The following is an 11,152-nucleotide window of genomic DNA, read 5'->3' on the forward strand; positions in this document are numbered from 1 at the left end:
AAGAGAGAGAGAGAGAGAGAGAGAGAGAGAGAGAGTATATTAGCATAATTACAGGCACAACTGAAATACATACTTCTGGTAGTTTCCTAAAAACAAAACAAAAATACTTCATTTGAAACAACAAGAGAACAAACCTCACTGGGTCATTAAATTGTTGCCATTCAACTGTGCAAGACAGTGGTTATAATTCTTAAATAATTAAGGCAATTTTTTTCTGTGACTGTTGGATTAAAAGTCATTTTGGTGATGTAAAGAGGCAAAAAAACTGCAAAAAAAAGTGCCTACAAATTGTGGATATAACTGTAAGTGTCCTTCACTACACACAATTGTTTTTATTCTGCTTCTCCACAAAAACAAAGGCAAAAGAGCAATGTACATGATGTGACAAATGATTTTATTTTTTATGTATGTTTGCATGAATGTATTAAAAACAAAACATATGCATGAAGAATAAAATACAAAATGCAAAGATCAGCCTAATATAATCCACAATGTGGCTGCTGTAACTTAGATGGAAAGGAAGAACCATAAACAGCATTGGTCTTATGGTACACTTTCACCAAAACAAAAGACAACAAAAGACAAATTAGAACAATACAAATAATAGTAAAAATTACACAAAATCCATCTACTACTGCAGATATTGGATGCAACATATTGCTTTCTTTGCTATAAACACAGTTCATATTGCTTGTGAGTCTATAGCTGATTCTGCATTCCTTTGTTTCTTTCTGGATGTCATTGACTTTGAAAATCTCATATGGGGGAATTAGCACCTGATTATTTTTTTTCAGGGCAGAGTAATATGTTATGTCAGCGCCAAAGCACGTTTGCACCTCAAAACATGAGAGGTTCCGTGCAAAGTCCCACTCATCAGAGCCTAACATGAAGGTGCTAAACCGAACCTGTTTGTTAGAGATGTTCAGATGTAAAAGTGTCTCTGCTTGAAAATGTGTACTAACACATGTCACCTGGCTGTGTTTTAAAATCTGAATGCCTTCAGTTAGAAAAGAATAAAGTGAGCGTGACTCAAATGTCTCCTTTGGTTTTCCAGTTCTATTTGCAGACTTGAAGTTGAGGTTTACAGGTTGCAACATAGATTTTGTGTACATATATAAAGCAGCAGAATGATCTTTCTCCAGGTGCTTGTGTTGAGGCTTTCTGGTGTGTTGCTCTGCATTTCTCCAGGCTTCACTGAAGTTTTTACAGCAGGATTCCCATTTTTGCATCATGGAATTATCATTTAAAACTGTAACTTCAAATATGCAGTCATAAAACGTGGCATCACTCTGGTAAAAAGTCAAATTCTCAGTAGATGTCTGAAATTAGAAGGAACAGCTTGTTAGAAATATCCAGCAGATGGCGATATGCATTAAATCAACAGCCAGCATTCATCTTCTTTTAGTCTTTTTTAGATAATGGCTTCAAGAATCACATTAAAAGTGTAAAGATTTCAAAACACTGGCTATGAATATTATGATAAAGTGCCATAAAAGAAACCAAAACATAGAAAACCCTTTATTTTACATCTAACTTTAGCTTGAATCAAAAACAAAATAGTGTAAATTATGCAGTATTAAATAATTTAAAGTGGTATACCTTTTTAACAGTATCCTGCAGGCTGAATGGTAGATGTGTGACAACAAAAATAAGAGTAGTAATGGGACATATGATTGTTTTTCTCTGACACACTCGCGACACTGAAGAAGCCATAATTCATCTGAAAAAAAAAAGAGAATTTAGTTTAAAGTGAATTATTTGTGTTTTCTTTTCTTTTGTGGAATTAATTGGCAAACCTGTAAAATGTCAGTGTATGTCATGTATCTTGGCACAAACCCCCCACCCCCCCACATATTTCACAACATGACTGTGTACAGTTTATTTGCTTGCTCTACACAATAGAAGTGTAATAAAAGCCTTTTTCAGTCTATATGTCTATATATACACATATGTCTAGACATCTATTTGCCCTATATATATTAGTTTAAGGCATGCTGGGTTGTGTGATAACACTGTGGTGAATCAAAGTGCTACTATGTGAGAGAAAAAAGAGCCACTTGCATGAACTCAGCTTGTGTTGTGTGTCTTTGTAACTAAACTGTTTAGAAAATACAAATTGCCAGTGTTAGACAAAACAAAACTTGAAATGTTTAATAAAATACACCACTGCCAGAGGATCATATCATTAAATGTTATATTCAAATTGATATTGTTGCAGCTTGTCACAATGACAGAACTACATAGGTCCTAAATTCCTGACACAGTCTGTAAGTACGTAATTCCTCTAACATCAATGTTTATAAACTGTCATAGACAAACCAAAATGTAAATAGAAAATTAAATAAATAAAGTTTTTCTCTGTAAGATTTATCTGAACAGATCACAGTAAACAGAGGGTAATAACATACTGTAATGTCTCTGTATTTATGTGGAATGGCTAGAAAAGACATTTAAAATATGCATTTCAAAATTCTGTCTATTTTCTTTTTCTTTATTACTTACAATATTATGAACAGCTCTACAGTTTAAGGTGGTCTTTTAATTCCAGAGTGAAAATGCTTTAGTTCCCTTTTTGTGTTTTACGGTTGAAAGACTTGCCTTGGTTTTCTGCTTGAGCTAGTCACCAAACAGGATTAGCTAGTATTACCACCTGTAGGACGTCCCTCTTTGAATGTAAACAGTGATACTGACAGAACAAGTGTGCAGGAAAGTTTCCACCCACACGTAGTAAGTACATGTGAATGTGAATCTGCTGCAAACTGAGAAAACAGTTCAAAGTAAAAATAAAAAAAAATTGTAAAAAGCCATTCACTGAATGCGAAGAAGTTAATCAACAAACACAAAATACTGCGTAGCTATCTCATGCAATCTAATCTCCAACCTTTGTGAGAGTGTAGAAGAATTTGCACACAGCATCAGATTCCTTTCATACTTTTTTACACGTGCTTGCACTTACTATTGTATAATATTTATCGATATTCAAACCTCATATTACTTCAAAACGAGTTTCTGTCCTGATGCATGCTCAGTCATCCAGGCAAGGAAATCCCAAGAAGGGACGCAGCGTCATCCAATTGACTTCTTCAGTCTTAGCTGACTGCAAGTTTCCCCACCCTTATAAACAGTACCTTTGCACAATGACTGAAACTGGCACCAGTGGCGAACAAGGGACTGTGCGGTCATTACTTCAGCAAGAGCAAGAATAAAAGTAGATCCAGTGGCAGCTTGCCTTACATGCTGGGCTTCCATCAGTTTACTATGAAAGACCAGAGGTTTATCCATATTGTGCATGCATAAACAAGAAAAAAAGCTTCTGGCTTCTCAGCTTGCCAAGCTTAAGTCATTGTTAATTGGAGATGGAAACACCAACAAAGCAGAGACAGCTACACTCTCCTATAAAATAGGTAGAGCTTTCATCTTATCCTGTCAGAATGTCATTGTTTTATATGTGAAGCAGACTAAATAAGGGTTATCTTTATATGTGCAGATTGTGATCCTCTAGTTAGGGTGATGTTGAAGCCTACAAAAAAAGAGCCATATATCAGTGTATTGGCAGTTTAGAAACAGTGCCATCAAGTGGCCATAACACAAATATACTCCCATTTGTTTTTCATTTTTGTATGCCATCACATTAGAAACAGCAATTTTATTTTTAAAAAGCCACCGAAATACAACAGCAACAAAAACAAAACAGTTTACCTCATACTGAAATATTTAGATTATTCACAGTCATGTGTATGATCTAAATGAATTTATGCTGTTAAAAATAATTAAAGCTCCTAAGACAGAAGAATTTTCCATTCCCGCAAATGTAGAGAAGGAGCTGTAGAAACCCAGTTATTAAAAATAAGCTCATGCAAATGTTAAAGGCACTAGGAACATCAGCAATGAAACAATGCAATGGGAAAGAAGCAATTACAAAATTATAATAATCGGCATGATTTTCATCATTCATCTCTTTAGTGTATTATTGTTCTTCCTCTCTGAAGTGCTTTCATTTGGCCCAAAATGTTTCATGAGCCCTGATAGCTGTGAGGCTATAGAATAGCATTACAAAGAACAAAAACACATTTTGAAAGAAAAAACCCCACATAGACATGCAAAGGGTTTGAATATGTGTACATAGAGTACATGCAAGAAACAGAGGCAATCAGCCAAGCAAAGAACTATGCACCACTCTGTACAAGCAACATAACAAGATGGACAACATTAACATAACACTCAACATTTAAAGGAAGACCCAGGATATTGTTGACTGCATTGTATGCATTCAGACTATCTCATTTAATTTGGCATGTCTGCAGAAACCCACGACCACGTCATCCTGACCCAGGATTTGTATTGCACTTTTTTGTAAGGTTTTACATTGCAGCACACAATAAACATGTCATGCATACAATACTGCAATACTGTCTGCAGTTACTATAGCAGTTAAGTTTGTAATAAGACCACAAATATTATTAGACTAAATGTGTACAGTGTAGCATTTGATAACACTTCTAGAGTAGTGTGATGACTGATTGCCTCTAACGCTTGAACATTTGCATATGGGGGTATGACTGTGCTTCATGTCTGTTTTGTTGTACCTTTGGGTAATTTGTCATGCAAATCATCTAAGCAAATTGAATGCGTGTCCTATGACCCAAATTGGAAGTTAAAGGTAATAGCTTAAAAAAATATACAGTGAACAATAAAGGTAATCATTATTATTAAATGAGAAAGTTTATCTTTCTTTTTTCCCCTGTTGATAATGTTCTCCTGCCACTCAGATCCTTGACCAGAAAAAGCCAAAGAGAGCATCAGAGAGAAAAGAGGAAAAAGAAATAGACTTTTTGTTTACTGAATGAGGTCCCTGTAAACCACATGAAAAAACTGCTGTAAGAGATGTTGTATGATGCAACATATTAATTAATTCCCTCTCAAAACATTATTATTTATGTAATTAATGTTATCTAAGAGGACATTACAAATGACTTGCATATTGTTCGAAATGAAAACAAATACTTCATTCGTTTCAAAAATGGTACTTCAGTTGTTAGCATCCTTTGATGCTAGATTAACTGGTTTGACTGGTTAGATTTACTGGAAAATAGAGAAAACAAAAGTGTCCATTTGAAATTCCATGAGCAGATGATAAATTATTATAAGAAGATATTAGAAAACAAACAAACAAACAAACAAACAAACAAACACACAGAAACAAAACAATAACAAAGACACAGCACTTTCCAAAACTATAATGTAAAATTGATTGTTTTTAAGTACAGCAATGAATACCAAATAATAATAAAGGCTGTTATAACACAAAATGTAGTACATGCTATGCTTAGGACAAGTGTATCTGTCTTTTTTATTATTTTTATTATTATCTAACCTCTCTAAGCAAATATTTGTAGATTTATAGCATTTCTACATTTAATACATTAATTCTAGAAAGTTTTACCTTAAAACGCATTTATAATTCAAAGTAATTTAACGTCCTGTGCTGACCAGTGGTTCAATTTCTTACTTTGCAGGAGTGATTTTGAGATGTATCCACGACTCCAGTGATAGCAGTTTACATGTGCAAAATATCACCTTCTGACCAGACTAAGCCAGAGGAAAGATTGTGGCTGGGTGTGGTCAGAGATAATTTGACCCCGTTGCCCCAAACTTGGTCCACATTTGTTGTAAACAGGCAACTGTTTACTACAAAGTTTTCCTGGTGTAAATTTTGTTGTTGTATCCTGTGTATTTTGCGAGTATAACTGGTAGTATATTGTATTTTGCAATGTATGTCATTATTATTTACATATTGTATCGGTGTAAATTCTTTACTGGTAATGGGTAATTTTTGCACTTTTTAGTTAATAAGGCTGTTTTAGCTGGCAGAGGGTAACTGAGGAACCTACACCAAAGCCAGCATACAAAGGCTCGGTAAACTGAGCTTTGAATCTGTGGATAGGTGTCATAGTGCCTGACACTGAGTAAAAAGCCACTGTGTTTCCAGGATAATCTAGGTACACACCAATGCGTGTAGCCCTACCAGCACCAGGAAGGTCTCTGTCTACTTTGTTGTGCCAGGCAGAGTAACCAGAGTCTGAGCAAAGGAGACTCCAAGACTTGTCATTGTAGCCAAGCAGGCTGTGTGAATTCTTCCCTTTACGGCTGATGCTCCTGTAAGCCACCCCTATGGAAAATTCTCCACTCCATTCAGCTTCCCAGTAAAACCTGAAACCAGTGAGAGGCTCCTTGCACAGAACTTGGGAGTAGCCATCAAAGCGATCTGGATGATCTGGGTAAAACTGGGTTGTTTTCTTCCGGGTGACCTTCTGATTCCCATCTGTCAAAACCAGCTCTTTATAAACTGTGTTAAGATCAAAGGACAGCTTGCAGGCATCTGAAAACACAGCCACAACATACATTTATAAATGTCTTCTGTTTAGATAACATTAAAATGTTGCTCTTGAGTACTAATTCTGAACCATAAAATTTACTTACATCTCAAGAAGTCTGTTCTGTTTTTTGGCTCCTGAAAATCTACATTCAAAGGAACTGTTTAAATATAAAAACATAACATATGTTATAAAATGTGCAACAATATTATGTTTAAAAAAAATTGCCAGCCATGTACAAAATAGCACGAATGAAATTATTCAGCTCACTTACCTTTGAGTCGTTTGCTTCCATTTCTTGGCAACAATATGTACACGGGAGTTTCGCTCACTGTAAAAATATAAATTCAAGTATATATGGATTGCAGCAAAAACTAGTGAGCCAGTAAAAGGTAATTGAAGTGTTAACAATGACTACTGGAACAAACCTGTCTTGGAGAGTTTACCCATTTCCTTTTTACAGATGTCATCCAGATTTTCTTTCATGTCACTGGCCGTTCTGCTCATCTCTCCAAAGGAGAACTGAGGGTTAATTAGCACTTTGGGGACCATGGCCTCAGGAGCAACACACAGGGTTGGGAAACTCTGTTTTTTATCGAGAAAAAGAAGTGTAATGATTTTTTACTAAAAACATAAATATATACATAAAGAAGTCGTGGTCTTGTTTTGTGTTAGTCAGTGTAACGGGGTAGCAAGAAATGCTGAGCATGCTATAGCAACAGGCGCTGGAAGTGATAAGTAAATTAACTGTTTTTTCTGTGCTACATTACAAAGCAAGAAAGACAGAGATGAATTATTGTAGCTCTGGCTGATTTTCCAGTACCTGCAGGAAGTAAATGTTGTCCTCCGTCTCGAGGATCTGCCGTAATTCTGCATCTTGACGTTGTAGCTCCATTATCTCCTGCTCCAGACGATCCACATAGCCTTCAGCCTGTGACATTGCTGATTGCATGTTGGCCATTATCATCTGATTGATTTCAGACTTCCAGCGTTCAACTGCCTGCAGCATTTCATGGAAGGTCTTGTCACTTTCTGCCTGTGCTCGCTGGGCTGCACTCTGAAAGGTAAAGACAGTTTTTTCCAGGAGCTTTTAGTTACAATAGTCATCCTTGATATTACCACTGGATTCCTTTATATAGTGGTATTAACATGTAACAGTTCTGTAAAAAAAAAAATGAGACCATGTCAAATTTACTATGAAGAAAAGTAATTTATGTTGGACCAGGCTATGATCTTACTTTTAGAACATCAATATTATGCTTAAGTTCCTGGAGCTCCTTCATCCTCTCTTGAATGATGTTCTGGACTTCAGTTTGGGTGACCACCAGGACTTTCTGATAAAAGACAAGAATACAGGATTTTATCACTCTAGAGCAGGGGTCTCAATCTTTTGGCCCGGGGGCCACTTGCGGCCTGCGTCACCCCTACTTGTGGCCCGTATATTGACGTGAAGAAATACAATGCAATTTGGCCTTTGAAGTTACTTTTATCATTAGGGAGGATTTGTATGTTGTTAAGCGTAATGTTAAAATAAGGTATTTAAAGGGCAAAAAATGATTTAATATGAAGGCAATATAAGCAGAGAGTGCAAACATGTTGAGGGATTGGCTGTGTTAGTTCAGTGAGAGAGTTATTTGTAAAGAAAACAATTTTCAAAAGCAGTTAAACCTAAAGTGTACACTTGTGTCTGCATTTTTATTTTGTTAAATATGAACAAAATTATAGCAGAAATGCTGCCATGTGTCTGGCCAGAAAGAGGGTAAAAGTTTGTTATTTGGTTGTTCAATGAAAGGCTTCAGTTAGTTAAGAGCGAGAAAACAATTTCCGGTCTTGTTTGCAGTTTTGTCTTGTTATACAATATTTGAAATTTGATGACAGTGACCAATGAGATGACAGTGACAGCAGTGACCCACAGCTCATTTGAGACTCCTGCTCTAGACTCCAGAATGACTCTTTTCATCATCTAATGTATGCAAAAACTGATGAAAACTTCATATCAAAATAAAAAGAGTATTAAAAGATTTTGTGATAGACTCAGCAATAACAACAATAAAAAAAAACCCTCACTTGTTTCTCATTGCGTTCGTCTTCTGCCGAGGTAATGTTGTGGCTGCGGTGCTCTCTGACAGTACACAGCACACAAATACACATCTGGTCAGTGCGACAGAACAGCTCCAAACCTTTCTCGTGTTGTGGGCAAATCTTCCTGTCCAGATGACCCATCTCATCTACAAGTTTGTGCCGCTTGAAGGTAGATGACTCATAATGAGGCTTGACATGTGTTTCACAGTAGTATGCCAAACACATCAGACAAGACTTGACGGCTTTGTTGCGACGGCCAATGCAGAAGTCACAGTAGACTTCACGATTCAAGTAGGGGAAAGGAGTAAGCTCTGGAAGCTCTCGTTGTGGCTCATGGTATACATCTGGCAGGTTTCGCTTCAGGACAGGCCGAGGTGTGAATGTTGCACGGCACTGTGGGCAGCTGTACACACCAATGTGGTCGAACTGATCCCAGTAAATCTTGATGCACTCCAGGCAGAAAGTGTCACCACAGGGGATAGTGACTGGATCTCTCACTGTGTCCGCACATAGAAGACAGAAAGCCTCTGGTGGTAATGGGAACCCAGAATCAGCCATAATGCTCAATAAGATCAATATGGAAAATTATTAAGAATTCTTTGTGTTGACTAGAAGTCCATCAAATATTGGACTGGTAAGTCCAGTGTTGTCAGTCAGGATGATGTCCAGAAAACGTCCATCCAGATAACCTGCTGTGATCCTACCTCTCTTCAAACCAGATACTGCTGCTTTCTGCTGACATTTAAAGGGAAGGCTTTGTTTCTACAGTAAACAACCTGATAATGTCTTCCCACACAACACCTTTCCCAGCATGAGTGAAATCACTCTGGTCTTCACTATACACTGGAATTGGCCTACCAAGCAGGAATTTCAGGTCACACAGTGAGGTCAAGTTGTCAGCAAAATAAACTTTACTGTTGGCTATCTGTCACGGTTCTGGGTCTTTCTGACCCAGCTTTTTGAGTTCAAAACATAAGAACAAGAACTTCTTGTTCTTATGTTTTGAGTCCTTTGTTGTACTGTCTCTTATTTCCCTAGGTTTCAGTTATGGTTATCATAGTTTAGTTCTTAGGTTTTGTAATATGGCTTCCCTGTGTTCCATGTTGTGTCTACTGTGACTTTTTGTACCATGTTTCGGGTTCCTATGTTCTGTCTCCCCAGTTGCTGTTAAGTTTACGTGTCTAGAGTTCAGTCAGTGTGTTTCCTGTTTTACTTTGAAGGTCCGTGTATCATGTCAGTGTTTCTAGTTTTGCTTCCCTTGTCTCGTCTAGCCTGATTACTCCCAGCTGTGCTCTTCTTCTGTCTTTCATTCCCTTGTTATCCCTCAGTGTATTTAAGCCCTGTGTTTCTCTTTGTCAGTGTCGTAGTCTCCCTCATAGCTCTGTGATTTTCCCTGTGGCTCCTTGTGCTAAAAACGAGCCTCGGAAGTTCTAACATCCTCAATTAAAATGGTTTAATTAAATCAATAGGCTTAGTCAAATTTCCAAATATTTACTGCTGCCCTAATTTCATTCTTTTGTCAAACTTACATGTTTCAGACCAAATAATTTTAATATTGGAAAAAAACAACCAGATTACATGTAAAATTCAGTTTTCAATAGCTCTACATGAAACATTTATTGCTTCTGAAACCTAATAACTGGTTACACCACCCTTGGCAGCAAGAAAGTGCAATCATGAGTTTGTGATAACTGGCAATGAGTCTTTCACTTTGGTGTGGAGGACAAAGAGAAGTTAAAGACAAAGCTAAAATAAAAATCACACATGTCAGGATCTGTAGAACCTCAACAACAGATGAGACCAAACTCACTGACAGCTGTCCATCTGGAAAGGTTTTCTAGGCCACTTCTAAACCTTGTGCATGGTGACGCATGGACAAATGTGTCACCGTGGAGAGACGGTGAGAGCCACCATCCACAAATGAAGAAAACAGTAGCAAAGCCCCCCAGGAGTGACTGGCCTACAAAAAGTACTCCAAGAACACGTCAATGAATCATCTGACTGGACGAAAAAAATTATCCATGGGAAAGTCTCCACTGACCAAAGAACTCATTTGAGACTTGAGACCTTTGTCTCAGATCATTAAACAAAACATGTAAAGTCCTTGCACCTTTTCCATTTGACTGAGCACTGAGTTTCATGATGGTGTGTGATGTCAAAACAGTTTTCTCTGTTATTGCTGTGAACAAAATACAAAATGTGGGTTCCCACATGCCTCCGTTGGCACGTCAACAAAAAGGTGAAAAGAAAACAAAAACAGTGCTGACTTAACAATATATTAATCTTTAATTTTTACATCATTATTGTAAAAAAATATATATAAATATGTAAGATTGGGGCCTTTTTATTTGAATTTGAATATGTTTTCTCTTCCCCCTGTGTGTACGTTATGTCTGTGTACACTATCCTCCTCCTACAGTTTGTAGACATCCATGCAAGCCAAATAGTAATTATAAATTGGCCAAGCATGTGAGAATGCATGTGTGTGTGTGTGTATCTGTGTTAGCCTGTCTAACCAAGCACTGCCTAACATAGTTAAGGCTATAGGCATGCCTATAGCTAGGATAAACCCAGCCTGCCTGTGAAACACTAAGAAAAATGACTGAAATAAAATTAAACCTTGAAGTTATGGGATATCTCCAAGTGGCCAAAACTACGGTGGCCCTGAGAGGCCAAACGGACTGCAACTTCAGAAA

The 11,152-nt window shown here is 37.2% G+C and overlaps 2 protein-coding genes across 2 annotated transcripts; both read right to left on the reverse strand.

Annotated features, from left to right (window-relative positions):
- Positions 1-387: 387 nt before the first annotated feature.
- On the reverse strand, positions 388-2,744 carry LOC102306342 (ecto-ADP-ribosyltransferase 4). Its single transcript, XM_014338636.2, has 3 exons — positions 2,503-2,744; positions 1,600-1,720; positions 388-1,319 (listed from the first exon to the last, which is right to left on the reverse strand). Exons 2-3 carry the CDS (start codon positions 1,711-1,713, stop codon positions 477-479), a joined length of 957 nt encoding a protein of 318 aa, XP_014194122.1. The 5' UTR covers positions 1,714-1,720; positions 2,503-2,744; the 3' UTR covers positions 388-476.
- A 1,549-nt stretch (positions 2,745-4,293) lies between these two features.
- ftr84 (finTRIM family, member 84) lies at positions 4,294-9,264 on the reverse strand. The gene is made up of 7 exons (XM_005937955.3): positions 8,442-9,264; positions 7,613-7,708; positions 7,198-7,431; positions 6,803-6,959; positions 6,649-6,705; positions 6,481-6,534; positions 4,294-6,379 (listed from the first exon to the last, which is right to left on the reverse strand). The coding sequence occupies exons 1-7, from the start codon at positions 9,012-9,014 to the stop codon at positions 5,847-5,849; spliced, it is 1,704 nt and encodes a 567-aa protein (XP_005938017.1). The 5' UTR covers positions 9,015-9,264; the 3' UTR covers positions 4,294-5,846.
- Positions 9,265-11,152: the final 1,888 nt, after the last annotated feature.

Source organism: Haplochromis burtoni, unplaced genomic scaffold, assembly GCF_018398535.1.
Source record: "Haplochromis burtoni strain Fernald_Lab_line unplaced genomic scaffold, NCSU_Asbu1 Contig_231, whole genome shotgun sequence".
Taxonomy (NCBI): Eukaryota; Metazoa; Chordata; class Actinopteri; order Cichliformes; family Cichlidae; genus Haplochromis; species Haplochromis burtoni.

What these genes read in the sequence shown, in the direction of transcription:
- ftr84 (XM_005937955.3), bottom strand. Translation starts at nt 9,014, where the DNA reads ATGGCTGATTCTGGGTTCCCATTACCACCAGAGGCTTTCTGTCTTCTA. An exon ending in ACGAACGCAATGAGAAACAA is followed by an intron (nt 7,709 to 8,441) that starts GTGAGGGTTTTT and finishes GTCTTTTATCAG; the next exon opens with AAAGTCCTGGTGGTCACCCA. An exon ending in CAGAACAGACTTCTTGAGAT is followed by an intron (nt 6,380 to 6,480) that starts GTAAGTAAATTT and finishes CTGTGTTTTCAG; the next exon opens with ATGCCTGCAAGCTGTCCTTT.
- LOC102306342 (XM_014338636.2), bottom strand. Translation starts at nt 1,713, where the DNA reads ATGGCTTCTTCAGTGTCGCGAGTGTGTCAGAGAAAAACAATCATATGT. An exon ending in TGCAGGATACTGTTAAAAAG is followed by an intron (nt 1,320 to 1,599) that starts GTATACCACTTT and finishes TTCTAATTTCAG; the next exon opens with ACATCTACTGAGAATTTGAC.